This window comes from Trichoderma asperellum, chromosome 7 (assembly GCF_020647865.1).
Source record: "Trichoderma asperellum chromosome 7, complete sequence".
In the NCBI taxonomy this organism is placed as follows: domain Eukaryota; kingdom Fungi; phylum Ascomycota; class Sordariomycetes; order Hypocreales; family Hypocreaceae; genus Trichoderma; species Trichoderma asperellum.
Window position 1 is genome coordinate 1,090,776 of NC_089421.1, and position 27,618 is coordinate 1,118,393.

The 27,618-nt window shown below is 52.9% G+C and overlaps 8 protein-coding genes and 1 non-coding gene across 10 annotated transcripts; 4 read left to right on the forward strand and 5 right to left on the reverse strand.

The window, feature by feature from the left end:
- The first annotated feature begins 4 nt into the window (after nt 1–4).
- On the forward strand, nt 5–86 carry TrAFT101_011137. Its single transcript has one exon. It is a non-coding gene; the product is annotated as a tRNA-Glu (tRNA).
- Nucleotides 87–2,415: 2,329 nt separating this feature from the next.
- On the forward strand, nt 2,416–5,964 carry TrAFT101_011138 (uncharacterized protein). The gene is made up of 7 exons (XM_024910203.2): nt 2,416–3,142; nt 3,228–3,271; nt 3,339–3,364; nt 3,472–3,562; nt 3,629–3,880; nt 4,014–4,305; nt 4,392–5,964. The coding sequence occupies exons 1-7, from the start codon at nt 3,129–3,131 to the stop codon at nt 4,903–4,905; spliced, it is 1,233 nt and encodes a 410-aa protein (XP_024757091.1). The 5' UTR covers nt 2,416–3,128; the 3' UTR covers nt 4,906–5,964.
- Nucleotides 5,919–7,805, reverse strand: RPS3 (40S ribosomal protein uS3). The gene is made up of 2 exons (XM_024908786.2): nt 7,342–7,805; nt 5,919–6,991 (listed from the first exon to the last, which is right to left on the reverse strand). The coding sequence occupies exons 1-2, from the start codon at nt 7,362–7,364 to the stop codon at nt 6,223–6,225; spliced, it is 792 nt and encodes a 263-aa protein (XP_024757092.1). The 5' UTR covers nt 7,365–7,805; the 3' UTR covers nt 5,919–6,222.
- TrAFT101_011139 (uncharacterized protein) lies at nt 7,779–11,727 on the forward strand. The gene is made up of 2 exons (XM_024903826.2): nt 7,779–8,502; nt 8,595–11,727. The coding sequence occupies exons 1-2, from the start codon at nt 8,488–8,490 to the stop codon at nt 10,953–10,955; spliced, it is 2,376 nt and encodes a 791-aa protein (XP_024757093.1). The 5' UTR covers nt 7,779–8,487; the 3' UTR covers nt 10,956–11,727.
- TrAFT101_011140 (uncharacterized protein) lies at nt 11,655–14,391 on the reverse strand. Of its 2 annotated transcripts, XM_024908787.2 has the most exons (3): nt 14,033–14,391; nt 12,166–13,863; nt 11,655–12,082 (listed from the first exon to the last, which is right to left on the reverse strand). In XM_024908787.2, exons 1-3 carry the CDS (start codon nt 14,083–14,085, stop codon nt 12,037–12,039), a joined length of 1,797 nt encoding a protein of 598 aa, XP_024757094.2. In that variant the 5' UTR covers nt 14,086–14,391; the 3' UTR covers nt 11,655–12,036. The 2 variants fall into 2 exon arrangements, with proteins under 2 accessions (XP_024757094.2, XP_065985289.1); XM_066129159.1 differs by lacking the exon at nt 14,033–14,391 and having other exon boundaries at nt 11,794–12,082; nt 12,166–13,999.
- Nucleotides 14,392–15,173: 782 nt separating this feature from the next.
- TrAFT101_011141 (uncharacterized protein) lies at nt 15,174–19,039 on the forward strand. Its single transcript, XM_024902101.2, has 8 exons — nt 15,174–15,764; nt 15,861–15,966; nt 16,079–16,230; nt 16,316–16,807; nt 16,887–17,146; nt 17,205–17,305; nt 17,393–17,730; nt 17,797–19,039. Exons 1-8 carry the CDS (start codon nt 15,699–15,701, stop codon nt 18,166–18,168), a joined length of 1,887 nt encoding a protein of 628 aa, XP_024757095.1. The 5' UTR covers nt 15,174–15,698; the 3' UTR covers nt 18,169–19,039.
- TrAFT101_011142 (uncharacterized protein) lies at nt 18,714–20,053 on the reverse strand. Its single transcript, XM_066129160.1, has 2 exons — nt 19,874–20,053; nt 18,714–19,761 (listed from the first exon to the last, which is right to left on the reverse strand). The coding sequence occupies exons 1-2, from the start codon at nt 19,936–19,938 to the stop codon at nt 18,960–18,962; spliced, it is 867 nt and encodes a 288-aa protein (XP_065985290.1). The 5' UTR covers nt 19,939–20,053; the 3' UTR covers nt 18,714–18,959.
- Nucleotides 20,054–20,327: 274 nt separating this feature from the next.
- Nucleotides 20,328–21,966, reverse strand: TIF6 (Eukaryotic translation initiation factor 6). Its single transcript, XM_024910204.2, has 3 exons — nt 21,745–21,966; nt 21,456–21,527; nt 20,328–21,387 (listed from the first exon to the last, which is right to left on the reverse strand). Exons 1-3 carry the CDS (start codon nt 21,777–21,779, stop codon nt 20,754–20,756), a joined length of 741 nt encoding a protein of 246 aa, XP_024757096.2. The 5' UTR covers nt 21,780–21,966; the 3' UTR covers nt 20,328–20,753.
- Nucleotides 21,967–22,780: 814 nt separating this feature from the next.
- TrAFT101_011144 (uncharacterized protein) lies at nt 22,781–27,618 on the reverse strand. Its single transcript, XM_024907010.2, has 3 exons — nt 24,395–27,618; nt 23,445–24,299; nt 22,781–23,349 (listed from the first exon to the last, which is right to left on the reverse strand). Exons 1-3 carry the CDS (start codon nt 26,628–26,630, stop codon nt 23,249–23,251), a joined length of 3,192 nt encoding a protein of 1,063 aa, XP_024757097.2. The 5' UTR covers nt 26,631–27,618; the 3' UTR covers nt 22,781–23,248.

Genomic DNA, 27,618 nt, shown 5'->3' on the forward strand with positions numbered 1-27,618 from the left:
AACATCCGACGTGGTGTAGTGGCTAGCATACCGCGCTTTCAATAGAAAGGACCGCGGCGATCCGGGTTCGACTCCCGGCGCCGGAAGATTTACTTTTTGACTTTTTGACCTTTTTGACTGTTGTTGAGAAAATTTCTTGTAGTATTAGTTCTCCCTCCCCTTTTTACAGCCAATACGAAATACTCTGTAGTAAAGCCACGCGATTCCTTGCTCCTTGCGTCCTTTCTCTTTAGGTCGGGAGAAAGCGCCCTAGAGAATATGGAGGTATATCTATCTCTTTGTCTAATTATACATACTAGTGTGCTATTTTGACAGGAGATTGGGGCTTGCTTCGGAATACGGTATCAGCAGCAACGTAATACCTACTTGGGTCCGCGTCACGTGTCTGCTGCTGACGCACATATTGCTGGTGCCCGCGGCCTTGACGGCTTACATGTGACTATCGGTATTCTGCTGTCTTGAGAGCGCTGCGAATTACAAGCAGACACAGCGCAGGTAATACATACTGTACAAGGGGCGTGTGTGTGTTTGCGCGTCGTCTACTCCACTTATCCAGGGGCTGGATATTTTTCTGGTTTTTCTCGCTGCACATCTTATCCCCAATCGATCAGGAGGAAGGGCCCCTAGTTACGAAGCAGTGCGCGGGTCGATCACTTTCTTGGCACTGTGTGAAACCTGGAAGTGGCTGCCAGAGAGGCTCCACAGCGAGCGATTCAGGGCAAAGGACACTACTAGAGGGCACTATCGCTGTCACTACCTGCGAGTAATGAATGCCCGGGTACACGATGAGAAAATGCAAACTGATGGATGACCTGCCTTGAAGGCTGACTACATACATATATCCATATGTATATACTTACTAATATAGGTAGACTGATGGGGACAATGCCCCGTGTCTGCATGACCTGCGTATAATTTAGCGGGCGTGAGAAGTTGTTGGGGGGCCAATGAGGCGCAGCATGTTTTCAGTGTCTAAGACGATGCATCTGTCCGAGTCTCGTGATGCTGAAGTATTTGACTAGCTCTGTGACATGAAATCGAAGATGACTACAGAGTTGCTAGTGCTGTTAATACTACAGTACCTAATACTACCTGCTAATATAGGAGTCGTTGGTAAGTGCCTAGTAAGATAAACAGGCAGCTCTCTCTATATTGACTTGGGGTTCATTCAGAGGCTAATGCTCTACAGCTGCCCTGTGAACCAGAGGTGGCCAATGACGTCGGCGGGTTTTGGATAAAAAACGTCTTCCCATGCGTTCCGGTTGATAAGCGGCATCGGAATTTACGAGATTTGACAACCGTGTTTTTTCGTGTCTTTTTGCCGCGTTGATAGGATACACACCTCCCTGTGCGACTCCATCTCTACCCGAAGTTGGCGACGTTGCCTTTCCACCTCGAGCTCTACAATAATCCACGAGAGAAGCAATGTGGTGTTTGTTATGGAAGGTAGGTAGCAGTAATTCCATCATTCCATCATAAAATGGACCCAGTACCTACAGCACCAAAGTTCGTATCCCCATATTCCGGAGCAAAAAAGTGCTGTTGCAAGGCTGCCGAATACGAAGCGCCATTCTCTGACTGAGGCAGCCAACCAGGCCAAGAGGAATCCAGCATCTCCAGCCTTGCCGTAACGAATCAACAGCAGCCCATGTCGTGGCCGTAGTGGGCAGATCGCCGTCCATCTGCTGGGAAATCTCATGGGAATGGGGACCGCAGCAGATTGCCTGATGATGTGAAACAAGCCAGACACGACAGGGGCTCGATTGTTTTAGGACGCCTCGATCCACCAGCAGCGCATCTACCGGCAGCAGGCGATGAAATTGCTTGGCTCTAAAAGGCGCCCCTCCACGCTCCACGGCATGCCTCCAATGAATGCTTGATAGCGATGAACGAGATTATACATTAGTAGGTAGTATGTACTCCATGCTACACAGCACGCTGAGGCGCTTGCCTTGCACTGGATTACAGTAGTAGTACCTACCTAGTACTACTAGGTAGTAGACTCCCTCTCAAGGTTGGGTAGGTACTTGGGCGGCAATAAAGCGATGAGCGCGAGACCTTGCTGCATGTACCCTCGCCATCCATGCACGTAAACTCTACTTGCCGAAGCTCGCAGCGCGACATGCTTCACCCATGTATCCTCGACCTCAGTCCCTCCGTCTTTTTTTAGGTCTCTACCCCCCCGCCCTGTACTGTACTGCGCAGTAAGAAAGCAGCAATTGGCCCGCCAGCCCCTCAGGTACCCATCCAGACCCCCAGCTTACTGCAGTTAGCGCTCCAGGCATTGCGCCTCTGTCCAGGCCCGCTGATACCGATGCCGTGCCCTGTAGCCACGCAGCAGCAACCGCTAACAGCCCAGAAAGACGCTGGTGAGACACGCATCCCATTCCCCAAAGCTCGCCCACACCCCCAATAAAGCGCCACACGCGGCCCAAGACCAGAGTCCAATCAACCCGTCGATGCCAGAACTCCAATAAACCCACAAGCCACCAGAAAATACATCCGCGATCGTTCCTTTTTTTCTTCCCTTGCCTTCTTTTTCTCGCTCTCCTTTGTGCGCCAATCATCGCCCTGCTTGTTCCTTCTCCCCCTCCCTCTCCTTTGGCACCACGTCGGCGTTGCGTCTGCGGTGCATTTGCATCTTGATTTTTTGCTCGAGTTCGAAGCTACCTTCTAGAGACGGAATTGGACGGCGGATTACGACACAACAACAGGCATTCTGGTACGACATCAAGAGGCCAGCCAGCAGACACGAACCACGATCCGGCGCTGCTCCTTTGCCCTCCCTTGCAACGAAGAAAGAAAAAAAAAACCAGCGACGACGGCCTCGAAGACGAGCCTCGCGCTTTTGATAGGCCTGATCTGATCTAACGAAGCTACTCGCAAGCCTTCCCCCGCCTTGGAGTCGCCACAAAGCCTAGCCGGCCGACCACAGACTTTCTCTGTTACGCTCCTTCTTGCTTCGTCGACAACGTCCATTCGCTACCATTTGGTCCTTGCGCACGCTCATTTTGTCTCGTTCGCGACTCTTCCCTTGTCCAGGGAGCCGCTGAAGACGTACTCCGTCGATACGACACACTCCGTGGCCCTCTCGCGCGCTTCATCGTCCCAGAGAACGCTCGCTCAGCATGATTGAGGACAAGTACGTTTCTGCTTGGAAGAGGCCTCTTTGGGGACAAGAGAGGTGCCCCTCGTGGAACGCCGTTCGCTGACTCCATCGCGTCTAGATACATCGGCCTGGCGCTGGCCATGTCATCGGCGCTGGCCATTGGTATGTTCTCGTCCTCTCTGTGATTGATTCTTGCAGCGTGTTCTTGCTTACGCTTCCATTCCTTCAGGCACCAGTTTCGTCATCACCAAAAAGGTCAGATTCTTCTGCGGCGACCCGTCATGGCTCTCGGCTGCACACAACACACAATCTTCCGCCGGCCTAACCGAAGACGAGGACATCTTGACTGACAATGTGCACAGGGATTGTTACAAGCCGAAGAGCGACACGGCTTCGAAGGCGATGGATTTGTATATATGAAGAGCCCCATGTGGTGGGCGGGAATTGCAACTCGTGAGCAACTGACGCCGATATCAAATTCGATAGTCACCTTCTAACCCTTCCTTTCCCCCGCTACAGTTGGTATCGGAGAAATATGCAACTTCGCCGCCTATGCTTTTGCCCCGGCTATCCTGGTTACTCCTCTGGGAGCTCTCAGTGTCCTGATCGGTGCCGTGCTGGGATCATATTTCCTAGATGAAGAGCTTGGTACGCTGGGGAAGCTGGGCAGTGCCATTTGCCTCATCGGTGCCGTCATTATCGTTTTGCACGCCCCTCCCGACGAGGAAATCGAGACGGTCGATGAGATTCTTCACTATGCCATCCAACCAGGTACGAATGACGACGAGCCATGATCCGGAACCCGGCTTCCTTTCTTGTCTTTTGATATTACCAATCTCCCCCTCGCGTCTTCGGTTATTTGATTTTGAGTGTGGCTCGGAAGACTAATGACGATCATGACCAGGTTTTCTTTTGTATGCCTTTGCCGTCGTGGCTTTTGCCGTCTTCATGATATACCGAATTGCCCCCGTCTATGGCAAGCGAAACGCCCTGATCTACCTCTCCATCTGCTCTACTGTCGGCTCCATCTCTGTCATGTCCGTCAAGGCCTTTGGCATTGCTCTGAAGCTCACATTTGCTGGCCACAACCAGTTCTCGCACCCTTCGACTTACGTCTTTATGATTCTCACGACAGTCTGCATTCTGACGCAGATGAACTACTTTAACAAGGCCCTCGCCTCGTTCCCGACCAACATGTAAGTTGAAACCTGCTGGCTGTTTCTGTGCCTGTGTGATCGCGACCTAAACGTAAATCATCCATACTAACCATGGTGTTTTCCAGTGTGAACCCGCTCTACTACGTCACATTCACCACCGCGACGCTCTGCGCCTCCTTCATCCTCTTCAGCGGCTTCAACACGACCGACCCTGTCAATACGCTCTCACTGCTCTGCGGTTTCCTCGTTACATTCACTGGAGTCTACTTGCTCAATCTGTCTCGAGGAGATCCTCACGGACAGAGACTGGTTGCCGGACGAGGCGACTTTGATGCTGCCGGCACAGATATGATCTCTGGCTTTCAAACTCGCCGCAGTATGCAATCCCGCAGAAGCGAAAACACCTCAAGGCACAGCCTGAGCAGCTTCCACGGCGATAGACAAGGTCTGATCCGGGCCTATGATGAGGAGGAGGCCGCGGGTTTCGGCCTCACCGACCTCGCCGACAGCGAAGACGAGGACCGCCATCTCAACGGTGCGAATGGCTCCAATGGCATGGCAAACGGGTCAGCAAACGGCAAGAAGCAGTACACTAGCAGTGACATTGAGCTCCAGTCACGAAAGGATGCCGACAGGTAGTAGGGAACTCTGCCACTCAACAATTTCTTTTCTATTCTTCTTTTCTTTTCTATCACAACTATGGAAGACATGAGAGAGGTCAAAGTATGATGGATATACCCGAAACCATTGTCACGCATCTCTTGTGAGATAAATCAAAATAGTCAGCCCAGAGTGGCCAACCAAATCTGTATATTTGCCATTCAACGCCATTTCTCAAGGGGAAAAAAGGGGGGGAGAACTTGCGTGTTTATTGAGCAGGGAGAGGGATTCCAGCTGCACCTGCAGGTTTCAGTTACTGCGGCCGCTTTTGAAATCCCATAGAGGGAGAGATGGAGGATCCAGCCCAGGCGGCTTAGAAATATTTGTTCCTTGTTTTCTTCTTCTGATTCTCAACCCCCCTTGGTTGTCAAGTTTCCTTTTTATCGTTTACATCGGGAGCAAAGCTGCAGCAGCTGCGGCTACGGCTATAAAGTGAAAGGAGGAGGGGGTTTTCCGGTTACAACTTTTTTTTTTTCCCTTTTGCTATTCTATTTCTTTAGGAGGAGCGGCGTTTGTTTCTTGTGTTGTGCGGGTGTGGGATAACTTACTTGCTTTTTTTATTTTACGGTAAACATGACTGATCGGAAAGGAAACTGGATTTGAAAGCATGCTCCTGTTGTACGATATCTTGGGTTTTTTTTGGTTAGCATTTTTGATGCCGAGGTAGAAAAGAAAGAAATGAAGAACGTGAGCCGTTGTGGCCTTGGGACAAAGCAAAAGGAGAGTGAGGCACAGAGAGATACAGAGTTTTAAGTGTGTGTCTTGTGTTGGTGAGGTTGAGGCGAGTGTATTACTATTATTATTTTACCTTATACTAGGGGCCGTCTGACGGATGCCTGCAATACCCTTTCGTTTTTTTCTTTCAAACCCCCTTGTTTTTTTTTGGCTACCTATATATACAAATATACGGACATAGGTGCTACGTATATACTAGGTATTGGTTTACAGTACGAGGCGAATGACTTGGTTTGGCCATGTTTCGTTTTTTTTTTAAATCTTAAGATTTTCAAGTCTCACTTTTTTAGTGTATGGCTTAATGTTGTCTACCATGTTTTTAAAAAAACAAGACGAAACCTTTCCATGCCCTTAAGCAGATGCAAATGTTCATTGACGCCTAAAGTTTGACCGCCATCCCTTTGCCTTGTGGCTTGATATCATCCACGACATACACAACAACGTCTTCCTTTCTTTGTTGGTTTCTTCTTCTCTCTGGATTTCCCTCATCATGCACATACAAAAAAAGAAAAGACTCCTCCTCCAACCCGTTTTTTACCAACCAGCTCCTGAGCCAGCTTCCTACTGCTCCTCAGCGGCGGGCTGGGCCTCCTCCTCAGCGGCACCCTCCTGCTCAGCAACTCGCGCATCCTGGCTGGCCTGGGCCTGGGCGGCCTTGGCACCGTAGTCCTGGCTGACGGGCTGGAGAACGGCAGGCTCGTCCTTGGGCTCGATGATGGTGACGGCGTCGGGGAGAGACTTCTGGGGGCCGGCCTTGCCCTCGGGGTCGGAGCCGCGCATGATCTTGACCTTGATACCCAGGACACCCTGGCGGAGCAGGACGTGGCGGGTGGCGCTGTCGATGAAGTCCTTGGCGGGCTGGCCAGAGTGGATCATGAAGCCGTCGGTGAACTTCATGGACTTGGCACGGGCGGCACGGAGCTTGCCGGAGACGACAACCTCGCAACCCTTGGCGCCGGACTCCATGATGAAGCGCAGGACACCATAGCAGGCACGGCGGACGGCCAGGCCGTTGAGCAGCTTGTAGCGCAGGGACTCGCACTGGGCGACGGCGGACAGACCGCGGTTCTGGACCTTTGCGGCGTAGAGGGAGACAGAGTTCTCGGGGAACTTGAAGCGCTTCTGGATCAGGGAGGTGAGCTCGCGGATGCGGCGGCCCTGCTCGCCGAGGACCTCCTGGGTGTGGGTGGCGCGGACGATGATGTCGGTGACGGTGGGAGTGACGCGGACCTCGACGCCGGAGTAGCCCTCCTCGGCGAGCTCACGCTGGAAGAACTCGTTGAGCTCGGCGTAGAAGACACCGTCAGCGACGAACTTTCTCCGCTTGGAGCTGCAAGAGAGAAAAAAAGTCAGTAAAACTGGCGATGATAGTGGTGGTCATGGTGATGGTGGTGGTGGTGGTGGTGGTGGTGACAGTCGTTATCGACTAGACAGTAATTCGACCCTGGCTCTTCCTTCACATTGTCCTTCTTTGGTCTCTTTTTTTTTGTAGCCAATGCTCTGTATGCTTCCCTCCTCTTCCTTCATCCTTCTCTCATCTTCTTAATTTCCCCCTCCACGAAGCAAATTGACGCCATCATCACCAACCACCAACGACAAGAAAAAAAAAGAGCCAGGGCCGTAGTTGTGTGTATCGATATGACGAGGGGCTGTGGTTAATCAAACGGGTTTTGCACTCACATCTGAGCACCAGGGTGGGACATTTTGAATTCTTTTCGAGTCTGTTGTTGACTGGAAATTCTGTCTTGTTGAGGGAGAAAGTTCGCGGGTTTCCAAAGACGGGCACTTGGAGGGCTGCGGGCGAGGAGAGCTGTTGGAGTGGCCTCGAGCGGTTTGGCGCTTCCACCAATTTTCCCTTTGTGTGGGTTGAGCCCTAAGCCGGGACTTTTTTTTTTCCAATTCAGGTATTTTTCGCTGATTTTTGAGCGAGGTACGTACCTGGCGCTAGTCCTAAGCGTAGCGGAACGTTAGCGCAAACAAGCGAGGTCATTTCCGCGGTAGCAAGTCGCCCGGAAAATCAGTTTTGGCGACTTGCCGACGTTGTTCCGCTTCTGCTTCTTTTCCCCTCCTGGCTCTCTCTCCAGCACTGCCGACTCAGCACATGCCATGGAGCACTCTCCACTGCCTTGCTAGCATCTTCGTAGTGCGGCGCGCCCTGTACTTTGTAGCAGCAGCACCGCTAAACGGCCTCCTCCACCCCTCCAGCTGCCCTGCTTCAGCGCCATGGCCGCGCCTGACGCTCTTTTGGGCGTCCCCCAAGCCTGGGCCCCGCCCCCAACAGCTGCCCCGCCAGCATTGGCCCTGCTGAGCCTGGACTTGTGATGCCGTTTCGAGACCTTCTGACGACGCTCCTCTGCTTATCTCCATCGCATCGCCAGTCTCTTTGCCTTGCATCTCTTTGCCGGGCCACCGTCGACGATTTACTGGCAATTGCTTCGGCGGCAGCAATGCTCTGCGCAGGCTCGGCTTGTTGGTGACTCTCTGCGTTCTGGCGGTAAGAAACTAGATGTTCGATCCGCTCCAGCCAAAGCATCACAAGCTGCTTTACTCGCTGTCTCTCCGTCCTTCGATCGATCTTCTTTTCGCCTAGTCACGAAGTCACTGCTGGCTCCCAACAAAGCTGAGCTCCTGCACTGCCGTTCGATGTTTCTGTTGAGTCACTGTGCCACGCAGCTTTTTTTTTTCCCACGACGCTATACGCTTTCTTTCTTATATGATTTATAATTATACAAACTGTTATATGACGCTTTCGTGACGAGCCTAGCAACCTCCGCGTCAACATCCATCGCAGCTCTCACAACGCCAAAGGCGGCTGGATCAGCCACGATGGAGGCAAAGAAGGTATGTGCTTCTCGTGGCACAGCTCTGCTGCTCGATGCCCTCCTCAGGCGAGACGCGAATCACAGGTCCTGACATAATGGCCGTCCTCCCAGGTTATCGAACATGTCCAGGGCATCAACGGCGGCCAGACAGCCACTGGCACGCTGACGCTGACCGACTTCCACATGATCTTCAGCGCAGTCATCCCGTCGCCAACGCATGATGGCCAAGAGCCCGCACAGTCGCAGAGGAAGCGTGAACGATGGATAACGTATCCCATGCTCTCGCACTGCACGTTTCGGCCGACGCCTCCGTCGTCCCGGCAGGCCCCGTCTATACGCATCCAATGCCGAGACTTCACCTACATCACCTTCAACTTCGACACCACCGAGATCGCGAGAGAAGCCTATGACCACATCAAGTGTCGCACTTGTAAACTTGGGACGGTTCAGAACCTTTTTGCTTTTAGCCACAAACCGCCCAAGATGGAGAGAGAGGTCGATGGCTGGAACATCTACGATCCCAAGGCAGAGTTTCGCCGACAAGGCATCAGCGAAAAGCTGCCAGACAAGGGCTGGAGGATTACAAACATTAACCAAGACTATAGCTTTTGCGATACCTATCCGGCGGTTCTCGTTGTGCCATCCAAGATTTCCGATAATGTCCTCAAATATGCCAAGGAATACCGCTCCAGAAATCGAATCCCTGCCCTCACATATATCCACCCGGTAAATAACTGTACCATTACCAGGAGCTCTCAACCGCTGGCGGGCATCACCCGGAGGACCAATGTCCAAGATGAAAAGCTTGTTGCCGCGTCCTTCTCGGCTCTTACTAATAACGGGAGTGGAAGCTCCGAGGACCCTTCTCCCATGTCGAGCCAGACCGACATGTTCAACAGCAGTGTTATGCTGGAGACCCAGTTGTCGGACAAGGAGCGATATGAAGACGAGCTCATTTCTAGGTCCATGGCCATTTACGACGACAAGACGGGCAAGCGGCTGATCTATGGCGCTCAGCAGAACAATCTGATTGTCGATGCTCGCCCCACAATCAACGCCATGGTGAACCAGGCCCAGGGCATGGGCTCGGAACCCATGGACAAGTACAAATTCGCAGAAAAGATCTTCCTCAACATTGACAACATTCACATCATGCGGAGCTCGTTGCTCAAGGTGGTCGATGCGCTCAAGGATGCCGACATATCTCCCCTACCCCCCAACCGCGATCTTCTGCAGCAGAGCAACTGGCTAAAACACATTCACGACATCCTCGATGGGTCCGCCATCATCACCCGTCAAGTAGGCATCAAGCATTCGCACGTCCTGATCCACTGCTCGGATGGCTGGGATCGCACCAGTCAACTCAGCGCCCTGTCCCAAATTATGCTGGATCCCTACTACCGCACCATTGATGGCTTCATTGTCCTCGTCGAGAAAGACTGGCTGTCATTTGGATATATGTTTAGGCTACGCTCTGGCCACCTCAATTCCGAGGACTGGTTTACCATCCAGAAAGATGCATTCGCCGGGTTAAAGGTCCAGCCCGGGGAGAATGACGGCCGCAGCGATGCCTTTCAAAATGTCATCAGCGGTGCTAAGCGTCTTTTCAGCTCCAACAAAGATGACGCTGATTTGGCCACTATGGGCGAGACTGCCAGCGGCCAGGTAGTCGACGAAGAAGCCACCGTGCAAAAGATGATAAGCCCAGTCTTCCATCAGTTTCTTGACTGCATGTACCAGCTGCTGCGGCAGAACAAGACGCGCTTCGAGTTCAACGAGCGTTTCCTCCGCCGCCTGCTCTACCATTTGCACTCTTGTCAATATGGAACGTTTTTGTACAACTCGGAGAAACAGAGAAAAGACGCTGGCGTAGCTGAGAAGACCGCATCCGTGTGGGACTACTTCCTCTGCCGAAGGGCCGAATTTACAAACCCCGACTACGATCCTACCATCGATGACCATGTTAAGGGCAAGGAGCGCATCATCTTGCCACGGCTCAACGAGATTCGCTGGTGGCATCAGCTGTTCGGCCGGACAGAGGACGAGATGAACGGTGCACTCAACGCTGCCGCTATTGCTGAAAGCGACAGACAGGCTGCCGTCTCGACTTTGAACTACCCCAGCGTTGTCCAAGCCGAACAAATTCCAGAACGGCCGGTATCGCGGCCGGCATCGCGACCGGAATCGTCGGCTCCGAGCCCACAGCCGCCCAGTCTTTCAGCCAGCCAGTCGGTCATTTCATCTCCCGAGACTGTGCATGGCATCCTTACCCCTGAAGATAGGCAAGCCGCTCTGCAACACAGCGTGTCTGCGGACGGGATGAGTGCGTTTGCTGCTCTTCGCGACGGCATCGCGGGTCTGAACATTAGCAAAGCTGTCATGTCCAATTTTGGACGGGCCGCCGATCCTGTTCCCGAGCGCTCGGCCGCGGCATCCATTTCTCGCGAGCAAGAGATGCGAGAGATGACTTAGGAGGTCGTGTTTTCGAACCAAGGCCCGGCGCCTTACTCGATTATGGAGACGCCAAATACCGTATATCACCGCTATACTCGACCGCGTACAATCTCTGAAATGACTATTGTGGATCTCGGGCGTCCGAGCTTCGATGAAAATGTCACCGTGCCCGAATGGCCTGTTAGTTAGTTTTCCAGGTTGTTTTTAAGAGCAGCAACAGTTTAGCTCTGCTTTCATTCTTTCTTTTATATGTCTTTTCTTCATAAAGAGAACAAGGCTGCAATTGGGGGAGTCGTGGAGATTGCAGCGTTAAATAAGCGTTGTTGTGGCTACAATAGGTTGACAGAAGTTCTGCATTCCATGCGCGATAGAAAATTAGCATCAACCTGTCCATTCTCCCTCCATTTATTGACTTACCCTCTAACCCAGGCTTGTTTTGGCTATGGAAAACGTTGACTTTTATCCAGCGAGAAAGGGCAGATGATGGGGCACGATCAATGTCGATGAAGGGAGGGATTATAGGATGACTTATACTACCAAAAGCGACTTTGTCAGGCCAGGATATACAAGTTCTTTACGAGCGGTATGCAACAGCTGTGTTGCCCTGTAAAGGAGTCCAAAAAATATTGTATGAAACAATGGACAAAAAGGCTGGAGTAGATTGTAGAGAGCAGTCTCAGCGATTCTATTGGAAGCACTTTTTTCTTTTATGAATTGCTCTATACTTGTAGTAAAGTGTATGATTTTGAATGAATGATGAGACAAATCCAATGTTTAATGGTTGAAGGCGTTTTCACTTTTTTCACTTTTTTCCCTTTCTTTCTTTTCTTTCTTTTCTTTTCTTTTCTTTTTTTTTGTAGATACAAATTGGAACAATGATGGGTTTGGACTGTTTTTGGTTTTACTTGTATTCTCATGTCTCTTTGGCAGCTAATTTGAGTGTGATCTATAGAGATACACGCTCAACTAATAAATCGATGCTTGAATGTCTAGTGCTTTTTCCTTTTCTTCAACTTGTCAAAATCTACTTTATCCCTTATTTTTCTTTTTTAATCTTTTATCAAAATCCGGGGCTATCATGTCTTTTTTTTTATGTAGATTATAAGAAGACTTCTAGGTTAATCTCCAAAGTACTGACGGGGAATCTAGAAACATACATTGTTAGCACTACTAAATTCCTTGGTTTATGACGTAGCTGAATGTCTTAATTAAAAGCAAAACAACATACCTTAGATCGAATTTTTCTAGCACAGAGGGATGCAGAATGCCAAACTCGCCGATGCGCTGCTCCTTGCCTCCCAGTCGGAGATACACCGCGGCGGCGTGGCCGTGGAAGAAGGTATCCTCGTTGAGCTCCTCGATCCAGTAGCCATCGGGCTTGACGGCAGCGGTCTTGCCGCCGTCGGCGATGAAGTTGGTGCGCAGCATCAGCAGCAGGCGGTCCAGCAGGCCGTGGACGATCTCGAAGCCGCTGGACTTTCCGCACCAGGCGGCGGCGAAGTGGCGCTCGTTGCGGGCTCTCCGTTCGGATTTTTCGTCCTTGAAGACGACGTCGGCGGCCTCGAAGATCTTGATGGGCAAGCTGTGGCTCTTGTTCTCGCGGATGGTCTTGATCAGGCCGGGCAGGAGGGAGGTGCGGACGACCTGGTACTCCAGCGTCTTGGGGTTGGCCAGCTTCACAACGGTGTTGCCGTCGTCCTTGCGGTTGAGCCAGGCAAAGTTCTCGTCGTGGCTGCAGAGAGTTAGGGGCATGACCTCGCTCCATCCGGCCATGGCGGCCTCGATGCGCACAATGTCGCTGAGCTTGTTGATGGGGAGAGGGGCAGCAACGGTGGCGCCGCGGTTGGGGGAGCTGCGAGGCAGTCTGTTGAAACCGTAGCAGACGGCGACGTCCTCCATGATATCGGCCTGGTGCAGGACATCGGCACGGGTAGGGGGGACGGCCACCTCCAGCAGGTTGGAGTCCTTGTCCGACGGCCGAGCGACGTAGGCCATCTTGGAGAGGAGCTTGCAGAGGTTCTCGCGGGACTCGTTGAGGCCAGTGCAGCTGTTGAGGTAGTCGACCTCGGCGTGGGTGACGCGAGGACGCAGATGGGGAGTGACGCGGGTCTGGTTGTTGTGGTCCGAGATGATCTTGACGGGCTCCACGGTGAAGGGCTCAGCGCAGTACTGAGAGAACATGGTGACCATGATGTCGGTGACAATGTCCAGCTTGGTGATGTCGGTGGCGGTGATCTCGATGAAGACGTTTGTGGTGTTGACGGTGATCTTGGAGTGGTCACCGTTGATGATGGGGGGCAGCGAGCAGATGACTCGGTTGGAGTCGAGAATGAGGGGGTATACGGGGGCATCCTTGATGATGTGTAGGTAGCGTCCAAGATGGCGGTCGTTTTCGTAAAAGGTCATGAGGGTCTCGCCAGTGAGCTCCTGGGTCTGGTTCAGGGGGACGAACTTGAAGTCCCGGGGAGGCAGTGCCTCGTATGTGAAGGGACCCTTGATGGTGTCCAGGTCGTGGGTTCCGATGGACACGAGCGTTCGCTGGCGAGCCAAGTTCTGGTGGAGCTTGTCCTGCAGCGCAATGAAGGACTCGTATCGATCCTGGGTGAACTTGATGTTGCGGAGGATGGCGCCAGACACGTAGGGCCGGACCTTTGCGGTATCGGGAGAGACGGTAATGGTCTGGAGGATGCCGTCCTTGGGCTCTACGACTCTGAAGTTGGGGGGCGCGGTGCGGCCCATGAAGATGTTGAGGTTGAGGGCAATGCCCTCGAAGCAGAGCATGTCATATCGGTTGGCGGGGATCTCGATCTTGAGCTGGGGAGGCTCCTGGACGCCGTCGACGATGGGACGCTCCTCGTCTTCGGTGTCTTCGTCAAGCTCGATGCCGAATTCGAAGCAGAGGTCCTCGAACTCTGGCTTGGTGAATCTGCAGCGGTGGCGAGGCCGTTAGTTGGGGCAGCGTATGGAGATGTGCCATGGTGGTTGAATATATGATACATGTGGATTATATATCACATATAATAGACGGAATATGGAGGGGGGAAGCCCGCAGGATGCCAAAAAATGCAGACAGGGCGATGGGCAGAGCGACGTACTTTCGGCCAAGGGCCTCGAAGAGCTTGTATTTGTCGACGGAAATGGTCGGCATGGTGGCGACGAGATTCGATGCTGAGTTGATGTGCCAGGCAAAGACCAAAGTCGTGGTTTGTCGCTCTCGCTGCCTTTGAGTCACAGGAATTTTTGGGAATGGCGGGGTGATAGCAGCGTTGATAGTGGTATGATGCAGAGGGACTTGGCCGCGCTGCGGGCGGTGCTAGGGCCGGCCAGGTACCTCACTAACGGGTGAGTTTTGGCAGCCGGGTCCTGATATCGGCGGGGTGAGTGCGGTCGCCCGGAATATCGATGCTCCTTGTTCCTCTCGCAATTGATATCATACAGACCAGCTCTGGCTGTATTTTGCCCCTAACGGGCCATTGTCAGGCTACAGGCGCCCGGTTTTACAAGCACCATGTTTGTAGCATAATGGCTATAGTACCTGCTTGGCTACTTATGCATTAGAGAGGAGAGGCAAGGAACATGGAAGAGGAACGGAAACGGATATCGAGTCGCAATACTGTATACTGTAGCAGCTTGTTGTAAGCTTGCCGTCATTGTACAGCAGCCACAGCTTATATCTTGTATCATGGCTTGGGTGCAAACCTGCATCGTTGCTAGCACGACGCATCGGGACCATTTTCTGTCAACATGTTTCCATTCCAGCCTCATATTCTGTAGCCGTCATCTCTCATTCACGCACTCGCTGCTTCGTTCGTGTATATAAACACCTGAACGGTGCTTGCTAGTGACTCTTGTCGTGATGCACTCGCAGCTGCATGCACCTAAAATTGGAAACGAATGCCCGCTCCGAGATATCGAACCTGTAGTGCTGCTAGAGGTGCTGCCAATCTTACCATACATAGACCGATAAGGTACCTGTACATGCGTGCGCGCACTGCAAAGGGGCAAATTGCACAGAGGCGAAAGGCCTACAGGGGAGAAGTGGGGGCTCCAGGTACTTGCGTGGCGGGGCAGCTCCTGTTAGTGCCCAGCGCAGCGAATCCGCCACGGCTGCTAACGCGGCAAACCTGCCACAGGTGCGGTGTCGTCCGGCGATGGCATGTACCCAGCAGCCTGGCGCCGCTCCCCCAGCTGCAGCAGCACCTGCTCTGCTACAGGCCGTCCTTCAGCGCCGCCAGGTACCCCCTACCTGCGTCGACTCCCGCACGGCGGCTGGCAACCAGACACCTTTTAGCTGGGCTCCAACAGAGCTGGTTTCTCTCTTCGCATCTTCACCCCTCCTCCCAATTCCAAGCTTCGCTTCTGCACCGCTGCATCTGCGAAGCCTCGCTCCGCCGTCTGGAAAACCCGCAGCCTCGCCTCGTGCCGCTGCTCCTCGTGCTCGCAGGACCCGCCTCTCGGTAGCGGCAAAGGCGCCTTGTCGCTGCTCAATTCCGCGCAACAGAGATCCATTGCATCACCTCCCATCTCGACCTTGAAACCCACCTCGGCCTGAGCCTCAGCCGCAGCCGTTCAAACAAGGCCCGCCTCGCCATCGGCCTCACCTCGCCTGCTTCGCTTGATCGCCTCGCCTCCCCCCTCCCTCTTATCGATATCCGGCCTTGTCCAGCATCTGCGGTGCTTCGGCGATCCGTTTTGCCCGCTTCAACGCGCCTTTCTCCTTTTCCCCCGCCGCTCGTCTCTGCTTCTCCCTCGTGACACGCCATGGCTGAAGCAATAAACGCCAGCGACGAGCTCTATCCCATCGCCGTGCTCATCGATGAGCTCAAGGTAACTTTGGCCCGGCCTCTGCTTCCCTTTCCTTGCTTCTGTCCATGCTTTTCTTTGGCGGAGTGATGCTGATTTCGGGACTCTTTTTTCTGCCAGCACGACGATGTCTTGCTCCGACTCAACGCGATCCACCGGCTCTCTACAATTGCTCTTGCCCTCGGCGCCGAGCGGACAAGAGATGAGCTGATTCCCTTCCTCGACGGTCAGTAGCAACTCGACTCTGTTATAGCCATTTCTGCCACTCTCCATCCCCTTCCTCCTGGCCCACGCTAGCTATTCGCCGATATAGGCCTAACCTGACATTTCTATTACAGAGTCCGTCGAGGACGAGGACGAAGTCTTGGTTGCCCTGAGCGAGGAGCTTGGCAACTTCATCGAATACGTTGGAGGTCCTTCCTGGGGCCACGTCTTGCTCTCCCCTCTCGAGAACCTCGCCGCCATAGAGGAGCCCGTCGTTCGAGACAAGGTAAGCTCTGACTTGACACATGATATGCATAATGACGCTAGTTGGAGCATCTTTCGCTGATGACGCATGCTTAACAACAACCTAGGCCGTCGAGTCTCTCAACAAGATCTGCGAGGAGCTCTCGCCGCAACAAGTCGAAGAGTTCTTCATCCCCCTCACAATCAGACTCGCCAAGGCAGACTGGTTCACATCCAAGGTTTCTGGATGTGGCCTCTTCACAGCTCCATACAAAAAAGTTTCCCCTCCCGTCCAGGAGCAGCTCCGTCAACAGTTTGGCCTGCTCGTCCACGATGAGACCCCCATGGTCCGACGCCAAGCCGCGTCCAACCTCGCCAAGTTTGTCAAGGAGATGCCCGCTGCCATTGTCATTGACGAAATGATTCCCCTCTTCCAGCACCTCGTTCAAGACGACCAGGACAGCGTTCGATTACTCACCGTAGAGATTCTCATTGCCATCGCCGAGGGCGTCCCCAAGGAGCAGCAGGCTGGTCACGGAGTCTTGCTGACTTCGCTGCGAAATTTGATAGAGGATAAGAGCTGGAGAGTCAGGTACATGATTGCCGATAGATTTGAAAAGGTCAGCGGAGCTCCTATTCGTCAGTATCGTATTTGCTATCCACCCTTTTACTAACATCTTTTGTTTGATATTTTTATAGATTGCCAAGGCAGTCGACGAGGAAGTCGTCTCGAGAGATTTAGTGCCTGCATTCGTCAAGCTTCTTAAGGACAACGAGGCGGAGGTGCGGACAGCCATTGCCGGCCAGATTCCCGGATTCTGCGGCCTCATAGACCAGCAGACACTTCTCAACGACATCATGGGAAGCGTCGAGGACCTTGTCTCGGACACGTCGCAGCACGTGCGCGCTGCATTGGGAACTCAGATCAGTGGCCTGGCTCCCATACTGGGCAAGCAGGAGTATGTGATGATAGCGGGCGATGAGTGGTAATATGACAGGCTAACTCGTGCGCAATAGGACAATCGACCACCTTCTGCCCATGTTCCTCCAGATGCTCAAGGATGAATTCCCAGAAGTTAGGCTCCACATTATTTCAAAGCTTGAGCTGGTCAACCAAGGTACGACATTGTCACACACTTTATGAAATCCGGAGAGAATCTTTATAAGCTAACAATCTTTTTTTTTTTTTTTTTTACAAAAAAAAGTCATTGGCATTGAGCCCCTGTCTGTCTCACTGCTGCCAGCTATTGTCAACCTGGCAGAAGATAAACAGTGGCGTGTGCGCCTCGCCATCATCGAGTACATTCCGTTGCTGGCCAGCCAGCTGGGCGTCAAATTCTTTGACGAAAAGCTCAGCAATCTGTGCATGGGATGGCTTGGTGACACCGTCTTCTCCATCCGTGAGGCTGCTACACACAACCTAAAGAAACTGACCGAAGTATTTGGCGTGGAGTGGGCAAGCGAGGCCATCATTCCCAAGGTTATGACCATGGGCAACCACCCGAACTATCTGTACCGGATGACTACCTGCTTTGCCATCTCGGTAAGTTTTCATTCATGGCATGTATAGCGCGTTTGCTCCTTACAAAGCTAACTCTTCTCCATGCAGACTCTGGCCTCTGTTGTCAGCATAGATGTTATTTCCAAGTCCATCCTGCCCATGCTGGACAAGATGACTGACGACGACATCCCCAACATCCGATTTAACGTTGCAAAGACCTACTCGGTCCTCATCAACGCCCTACAGCGTCTGCCTGAGCAGGGAACCCTGTATACTATTGAGAAGCAGGAGACGCCGGCTGAGCAGGCAACACCCTCACCTCGGGGCCAAGAGCTGATCCAGCAGCGCATCTTGCCGAACCTGACCAAGCTGCAGAAGGATGACGATGTAGATGTCCGGTACTATGCGACGCAGGCGGTAGCTGAGGCGACAGGCACCGGAGCCTCAGGAGGCGGAGAGCCTATGAATACTTCACCATAGATGAGAGAGAACCCGTAATGAAGCAATGATTTTGTCCGTTACTCTGTGCTGCTGCACGTTCTATTGTCTTGTTGTTGATAACTACCTTTTTTTTGTCCTACATCTTTGGACAGCTTTTGGCGTGAGAGAGTAGAAGAAGAAGACCTTTTTGAACCATTAAACAGGAGAAGAAGAAAAAGCAAGGAAATCAGAAGGAAAGGAAAAAAAAAAAAAAAAAGATTCAAAATCGAATAACGATACGTGAATACACGGAGCTTGGAGAGAGGGGAGGACAGAGAGAAGGATAAAATGATGGATTGGTGGGTAATAAGTGAGTGGATGGACGTATGGATGGATGGATGAAAGGGGTATAAAGGTGGAAGCATTATGTAGACTTGGAGGAACCGACTCAAGATGTATAATGTAGGGTAAGAAGCAACATGCGCTGTTTTAACAGTTTAAAAGGGGGGGGGGCGTGTTGAATTCCTCTGGAAGTATAATTGTTGTTTGACTTTTGTTTTGTTTTGTTTTGGTTCGTTTATACAGTCTGTTTTTGAAGTTGAGCTCACGCTTTCTATTAAGATTCACATTCTCATTTAAGAACTGGAACCCATAACATAACATAAGATATATGTGCACATATATATATATATATATATACAAAAGACTCTATTTTCTAGTTTGATTTCAATATCTTCATTTACTCTTCTCTCTTTCTCTCTTCCTCGCTAATCATGGTATCAAAAGTCCACTTCGCCTCAGCTCATCTCCCCACCCCCTTTCTGACATAGAGAAAACTCTTGCAAAAAAAATCACCCCCTCCTAAAGCACAGCGTACTAATCGTCTGTCCCTTGACCCCGCCAAACGTAAACGTCGGATAGTCGACCCTGCCCACGACGCGCAGCTCGCCGTCCGCATCGTCGGCGAACCACGCCCGCAGCTCGGGCTCAGTCCAGTTGCAGCTCGTGATGAGGAAGATGCCGCCGTTGGGGCTGAGGAGCTGCAGGAGGCGGCGGCGGTAGACTTCGCAGGGGTGAGGGGGCTGCTGCTGTTCTGATGATGATGATGATGATGATGTTGTTGTTGGTTCGTGGGTGGAGAGGCTGATGGCGTCAAAGGTGCCTTTGTCGAGGATGATGTCGAAAAGCCGCAACGGAGAGGAAGTGTATGCCAGCGGCGAGGAAGAATCCCCCCCAGCAGCAGATGCGGTGAGAGCCAGCGGGCCGTTGAGCAGGTCCCATTCCAGGAAATTAATAACCGACGGTGTAGACTCATCTTCCTCATCTCCATCGCCCTCATTCTCCTTCCTGCTCTCGGCAATGTTCTTCGCCAACGCAACGCTCTGCCCGCTATAATCCACGCCCAGCATGGCTCCCCCCCAGCCCTCGTCCCTCAGCGCAAACAGCAGCGAGCCATTGCCGCAGCCGAGATCCAGAAAGGACGCATCCTGCTGCGAAAGGGGCGCGGGCAGGACGTGCTGGTCGTCGTCGGCGAGCGATTCGAGAAAGGCGACGATGCGGCCCTCGGCGTCGGAGTCGTCGAACCAGTTTGTGCCGGTGTCGGAGGGGTTGGCGGCGTGGTTTGTGAGTTCGGTTGTGTAGAGGTTGTCCCAGCTGGTTGGTTTTTGAAATCACGCGTTAGTTATATATATATATATGTGTGTGTGTGTGTGTAGATATATCATGGAAATGGGTCTTGGAGTTGGTCTTGTGGTGTTTTGCTTACTATTCTTTGGTGCCGAGTTTAGAAGGGGGCAGATACGCCGGTTTATTGGATGATGATGATGTCATTATATATGCCGTATATATTGCAAGAATATCAAAAAAGAAGAAGAAGAAAAAGAAGAAGAAAAATTGTTTCGTGAGATTATGTGGCAGCGACAAGGAAACCCGGTGTAATAAGGCGATGATCGATACTAAAAGTTGCTGGCGGGAATGGATGGATGGATGGAGGGGCAGCGAAATTATTCAATTGCTGCCAATGCGGTCGCTGAAAGCGGAAGGCGGTGAGATTGCGAGGATGAGGGGCATTGAAGATGGGCTGCGGACCTGGAAATTGCCAGTAGGGGAAAAAAAATGATAATGATAATGCTACCTGCTATAAGTAATTGATTTATTCAGCTACTTTCACTTGCACAGTCTTTGAGAAAAAAGAACAAAAAAAGTATTACACTAGAATGGTCATTTTCATTGATAGAAAAAGGAGCATGCATACACATCTCTCTATGAAGGATCAAATCCAACAAGTGTTAAAAAAAAAAGAAAAAAAAAAGAAAAAAAGAAAAAAAGGTAAAAGGCAAAGAAAAGATTACACAAACGCCTCCCATGCATGCCCAAGAGTAGAAACAGCCTGCCATCCTGTTCCTCTCCGTCTTTACATACAAGACCGTAGACTATAATAATAATAGTTCAAAAACAAAGCGACGAAAGAAAGCTCATAAAGCTGGGTTGTTTGTTTTCCACCCCTTCCATCAACACCATGCCTGTATCGTCCAAGCAAGTCATAAAAAAGGCCCAATCCCAAAAGCAGCTGAAACGACATCAACGTGAAAATCACAACATGGTAGTATATGTATTTACACAAAAACAAAAGGGGAGCCTCTCGCTCAGTAGAAACTCTCCACCATGGTGTCCTTCATTGTGGTGTTGATGTTGCTGGGGCCTTGGCCTTCGCCCAGTCTGAAGACGCTCTCGATGACGCTGAGCTCTGTGGACGTGGTGTCGAGGCCAGTCACGGCCATCCAGTCGTTGACGACCATGCCGGCGCCCACGACGTTGCTTCCACGGTTGACGGAGCCGGCAACGAGAGGGACCTGCAGCAGGCTGGACAGCTCGTCCTGGTCCTGGATGCTGGTCTTGGGGTGCACGAGACCGCCCTGGTTGGACAGGCTCATGTAGCTGCCGACCAGCACGTTGTCGGCCACGGTCTGGCGGAACACCTCGACGCCCAGCACGTCGGCAATGATCTCCTCCGTCTCGCGCTCGAGATCCGGATGCACCAGGGCGATGTGGTCGTTTGTGGCAATGACGTTTCCGAGGGCTGACAGGCGCTCCTCGATGCGCTGGATGCGGACCGAGTCGGGCAGCGAGTTGCGCAGGTGCTGTAGCTCCTGGTCAGAGGTTGTGGTGGGCACCAAAAGGCCCTTGCGGTTGCCGGCCGTGAGGCGGCCGATGATGCGCGTGCCGGCGATGGTGGTGCGCACGATGGGGATGACGTCCTGGAGCTCAGCCTCGAAGACACTGCGGTTTGGCCATGCTGCGTTAGATTTGTGGTCTTTCTGGCAGCGAGAAGAAGAATGCTTCTTTACCTGTAAAAGTTCTCGCTGGCGCCGAGAGCCACCAGGGCGTATGAATTAGTCAACGTCGAGAAGACGCCAACGCTGCACAAGAATGCCAAGTCAGTCGACATGTCCAAGCCAATATCAAGTCTCTCTCCGCATCATTTTTGATCGACAGAAAGGAGGAGCATCGCAGAGAGCGAAAGAGACTCAATCCTTCTCTTCTTCACTCTCTCTCGATCTCTGCTCTACCCCTCCCCCACCACCAACGACGCAATGCAGCACCGCAGAAAGGGCTTGAAAATTCAGAGCAACATACTCGTTGGAGTTCTCAAACTGAGCGCGAACAGCCATGATGCTAGTAGTACCAACAGTCGTTCCCTGTATAGCCGTAATGGTGAAAAAGCGGGTGGATTAAAAGAAGGTGAAAAAAAAAGAGTCGTCGCTCGTTGGAAGAAAAAGAGAGAGCAGAGGCAGCTGATGCGAAGCTGGGCACTAATTTTTTTTTTCTGCCGGAATGAGGGAAGCGGTGGGGGAGACGATGGTTTATCAGCACCTCTTTAAGTACCTGCTTAGTGGCTCTGCTGCTGCTTAGTGGTGCTGCTTCCAGCGATGACTCTCAGCGGAGCACCCGCTAAAGCCGCTGCTAGAAATCAGCCTCTCCAGATCCGCCGCTTAGTCCCCAGCCTCAATCTCATTTTGATCTCAGAAGCAGAACAGCCCTCCCATCTCGCCGCGCTAGAACAAAAGAAAATGATGGAAAAAAAATAGGAAAAAAAATAAAATAAAATTGAAAATTAGAAAAAGAGTCACAGTCAGCCCCAAAAGGAGAAAACCATCTCCCCGTTTCTAGCTTAGCGCAGAGAAAAACACTTACTCAAAATGCGCCTCCCCCAAAAAGCAAGGATGCCAAATCATGCCTCGATTTTATGACTCAGTGACCAGGGCCTGTTGCTGTGGCTGTTAGCTGTCCTGGGTGCTGGACTAAGGACGGTACATGTGTTTCCCCGCTACTTTACGTGCAATGTCCATGTACCCGTGTGACTCAGCCCTTTGAGACCTCAGAGCAACCAAATACTGGAATCGTGCATTGCCACTGGGGCAGGGTGTTGCGATGACTCTTTTCCTTTGTCTTTTAATCATTCGACATGCATAGAAATTTGATCGAAAAGGGGTGAGTAAGCGAATATGAGATGTGCAAGATTGGAATATCAAGACAAAAAAAAAAAAAAACGGGCCTTTCCACACAAGGCTGACAACATGAAGCTTAGGTGCATCAAGCTGATATCTTGGTACGACCTCCTGTGCCATCATCACCACGAAACAGTCACCAATGACCAAGGAGCAAGGAGCAATCCCTCACACGTAGCAATCATTTCTCTCATCATCTACTCTAATAGCCTCTTAGGACCGTCCGTCTAACCCGGCATGTCTTTTTTTTTTCTTCATCCTCATCTTCATCATCCTCATCCTCAGACGGCCCTCAAGTATGTCTACAAAAAAAAGACAAGCCTCCCGATCCTCCCGTCGTCGTCTCTCATCCGATGAAAGGGAAATGAACCCCATTTATCGTTTCATATAACATCCATGAGATAAATAGAGTAAAAAGTAAAAGAAAAAAAAGAAAAATATGTGCCTCTTAGAACCATCGACAGTGCCAGCAAGAGAACAGCATATGAAATTATAGAAAAAGAAGAGAAGAAGAAAGTAGGAGAGGGTCAAAGTATGATGGGATATCCATTCGATGCCTGCCTCGGTATGGGGGGGAAAAAAATAAGGAAATGAGAAAAGAGAAAAAAAGGTTCAATCGCAAGTCTCCTCCACTACAACGCCCATACTGGCGCCTTCATCAAGACCTGTCGCCCTCTTACTTCGAGAGCCACAAATCCTGCAAATCGCACCCGACTTGCATCTTTGGAGAAGCCTATGTGTAAATTATCAGGTTAGCTAAAATGAACTGGGAAATGGCGTTATGAACCCCCCCCCTGACGCGTGGGGGAAATAGACAATGTAACCTACCAGCCTTGCTAGAGTCTCCACTACTGCTGTTCTTGTCCTTGTCCGCGTCGCTATCCGGTTTGCTGGACTCTCCCTCCTTTTGGCCGTCCAGAGGAGGCAACGGGGTCTTTTCAACCTCCATCACGCCGGCCTGCAGCACATCGCCCGGCAGCGGATACTGGATGGTGACGTCGCGGCTCTCTCGGGGCAAGTTGGCCGCAATGCCGACAGCGAGCTCCACAATCATGGAGGTGCTGCCGTCAACCCCGGCCGGTGGCGGCTCGATCAGGAACTGATACAGGTGAGCAGCCAGATTTGTCTGCATCTTGGTAATCAACGATGCCCGGTTGTCGGCCGACGCTGAGGAGCTCAGCTTTTGCTGCAGGCCGTCCAGCGTGGCCATTCGCCAGTTGACCACCTTTGTGGTCAAGGCATCAAACTCTTCCTGGCTGTGCATGGTGTACGCATTGCCCCGGATGCTGAGCTCAATCTCCTTGAGCTGGGAGCTAAGGGACGCGTCCAGGTCTGGGTGGAAGCACTTGTTGAAGACTTCGTCCACAACCCACTTGGTAATGACCGCTCTACCGACTGCCGTCATCTCCTGCTTTCCTGTCTTGAGGGCGTCGGGGCTGACGAATTTCTCCAGCCACTGGGGTAGGCGTCGCCAGTCCTTACGGATGTTGAATGACAGATTGTTGATGGCGCCATTCAGTCGGTTGAATCGGTTGACATATTCGTTATCGTCCAACGCCGTGCGCGACTGTGACATGCGTTGATTGGCGACGGCATTCTGCAGATGCTCAACTTGGCCATTGAGCTGTTCGATCTGAGATTTGCCATCGAAATAGAGGCGCTTGACGTTTTTGTACTTTGTGACTGTTTGCATTTCAGGTTGAGGTAATTAGCTAACATGAACATGACACGTACCATGTGCGAGGCAACATGGACAGATACAGAGATGGAAGACATACGCAATTCCTTAAAGGCTTTATCAGATTCGGTACTGTCGCGCTCATGGGTAGAAGGCTGAGGACTGTTCCGGCCTTGGTCGCCAGTCGCTGCTTCGTACCGCGGAGGAGCACCAGCAGCGCCGGCGGCAGCTGCAGCTCCGGCGCCAGAGGCAACGGCTGCGCCACTGGTTCCAGCAGGCTGTTGGCCGGGCTGGAGGGATGCGCCGGGCGCGTTCAGGTTGTTGGAGTTTGAGTGGGTGTGACGATATCCCGGCGGTGCTCCAGGCAGGGCCTTTTCAGCATCGGCTGCTCGGCGATTCGTCGGTACGCCTCCTCCTCCAGGCGGTGCCATGGCGGGCTGCGAGAGTTGTTGTTGTTGATTCGCTGGCTGCGAGGGCGGCAGGGCAACGTTGGAAGCCTGGTCGTGAGCCTGCGGCACTGAGTAGTGGATCGCAGGAGACGGCTGCTGGTTCAACGATCGCTGATCCGAGTCGGGGGCTGGGGACTCGCGCGACAGCTGGGATACGGTTTCTGCGTTCTGCTGCTGTTGCGATCCCGTGACCAGATGCGTAGTGACGATGCGCGGGTCGGTCGTCTGCTGATACTGATCTTGCGGTGAGTTGGAGTTGCTGTAATACTGCTGGGAAGACGAAGGTGGGGGCGGCAGTTGCTGATCGTAAGCGGCTTGCTGCTGCTGCTGTTGTTGAGGATCGTATCGAAGCTGTTGCTGTTGCTGTTGCTGCAGTTGCAATTGTTGTTGCTGAAGCTGTTGTTGTTGCAGCTGCTGCTGTAGGGATTCCTGTGATGAGAGCACGTGAGGCTGAGGCTGAGGCTGAGGCTGCAGCTGAGATGGTGAGATCTGCTGCTGGGAAATGCTTGGCGAGTGGTGGTGAAGGGCAGACGGGGGCGGGGCGTGGTAGACGGCGTCGTCGTAGGGCGATGAGATGTCGTCTGGAGCACCAATTCCGCGTGCTGTATTTATGGGCGGCACAGAGTGTCGAGGGTCGATTCGCAGGTCTTGCTGTTGATGAAGCTGCTGCTGCTGCTGCTGCTGCTGCAGGTCGTGATATTGGTCTGCAGCGTAGTACTCTTCGGCCTCGCCCACACCTTGTAGCGGCGACGTCTGGTGCACGGACGAGCTGGGGGTGTGTGAGTGCCAATCGCGGTCTGACACGGCGGAGAGGCCAGTCTTGAGGTTTGGTGGCTGCTGGTTAAGCGTGCTGACTCTCTTGGACGGTCTGCGGGCCAGTCCCACGGTGTTATCGTAAGACGATGACGATGAGGGGTTCTGCTGATCGCGGTGATTGTCGTGGTTGCCGCGGCCGGAGAAGATGCCCTTGATGATCTTGCGGGCCGAGCGCTTCTCGGACGAGGCAGAGGCCTGGCCGGGAGCCTGCGGTTGAATCTGGCCCTGGTGATAGCCGGCCTGGTCGTGCAGCGACGTCTGCGAGATGTTCAGCAGGTTGTGGATGCTGTAGCGCTGGCTCTGACGGGCGCCGGCGGTGGAGGCGGAGGAGGAAGCGGAGTCGACAAACTCGCCGGGCTGCTGAAACTGCGGCTGGGATTGAGCTTGCTGCTGCAATAACTGCGGCGGCGGCGGTGGTTGCTTCTGCAGCTTGTTTTGCTGCGGCGGCGGCGGCGGTGGTAGAGACTGCTGCTGCGGCTGTTGTAGTTGTTGTTGTTGTAGTTGTTGTTGTAGTTGTTGTTGTTGTTGTTGTTGTTGTTGTTGCTGCAGCTGCTGTTGCTGTTGGGGTGGAAGGGGACCCGCCTGCTGTAGTTGCTGGTAGTGCTGCTGCTGCTGCTGTTGGAGCTGCTGGAGCTGGCGCTCGTCATAGGCGGGCACTGCCACGGCGGGGTTCTGGCTCTGAAACAGCTGGCCGTGAGACGGCGGCGGCGGCGCTCCAGATGACAGCCTGGGCTGCTGCTGAAACTGAAGCTGTTGCTGTTGCTGTTGCTGCTGTTGCTGCTGCTGCTGAACGATAAACGACTCGCTGGAGCTCAGCGCCGATGAAGAGCCCGTCGGCAAGGCGGATTGCGCGCGCAAATCTGCCTCAGCTTCAGCCGTCGTCGTCGCACCTGGGCCCGGGCCGCTGCCAGCTGGACTTGCACCACCGCCAGCACCTGGGCCTGGCGCTGCTCTTGTACTCGCCGTCTTGCTGCTGAGGCCCGACCCGGCGCCGACCTGCTGTGGCGCCTCGGCCGCAATCGCGTGCTGCGACCGGTTGCTGTGCTTGCCCAGGCGACCGAAGCTGGGCATCCTCGAACCAAAAGAAACGAGCGGTTTAGCTGGGGGAGGTTTATTTTTGGCGATGAGCTGGCCCGGCCTGGCGTCTTCAATCGGGTTCGTCGCCTAGTTTGAAAGGGGTGGTGTGGACTGTGGACTCGCCCTCAGTCACGGCCAAGTCACGGCTCGATGCACCTGCTAGCAGCGGCCTCTAAACCCAGCAAGCCAGGCTCTGGTACGGCCTGAGTCCTTTTTTTCGACGAGGGATTGCACCTAATTTCCCGGTTTTTTTTCCTGGTGCTGCCACTTACTGTGCTGCACGCTGCTACGCTTCCCGCGGAACAGACCCCGAGGCTTAGACAAACGCAGTGCTGCGGGGAGTGAGGCTGTGTCGAAAAAAACTGGAAGGCCAGCCGTCCACGGGCAGATGCAATGCAGTAGTGTTGCGGTGCGTCTGGGGAAGCGCAAGGCTGTGTTGAGCAAAAAACGGTGAGACGAAGAGCAAAACAGGGAAATCCACGAGATGCGTGGCTTCTTGGTGATCGAGTTGGCAAAGAACACGCCTTTTCCTAGCCAATGTCCGGAGAGTTGCAGTGAGACAGAAGACGACGCCGGGTATGCAGCCTCCTCCGCGGGATTCTCCAAGGCGTGCGCTGCGTGATTGGACGCCGGGCGTGCTCAAGGACCGAGTAACCAGAAAGCGGCTAGAGAGACGGCGGGAGAGAAGGAGAGCAAAAGGCGATCTTCAGGAGCTCAGCTTTTGCAGGCTGTAACGCTGGTATTATCCAAAACCCATTGCCAAAAGGCTGCTCACAGGGCTGAAACTGGCGTGTCTAGGCTTGTCTTGTCCATAACTTTCTGCTTGCCGTCCAATGGAAAAACCGCTCGTACTGTCAAGCAACTAGGCATCCGAAGTTGCCAGGGCCAGCAGCCAGAGAAACGTGCTGCGATCCACCAGGGAGCCGCAAACACCTGGGCTCGGGCGAGGCTTGCCCAGGTGGGACAAGCTTGATTGTTGAGC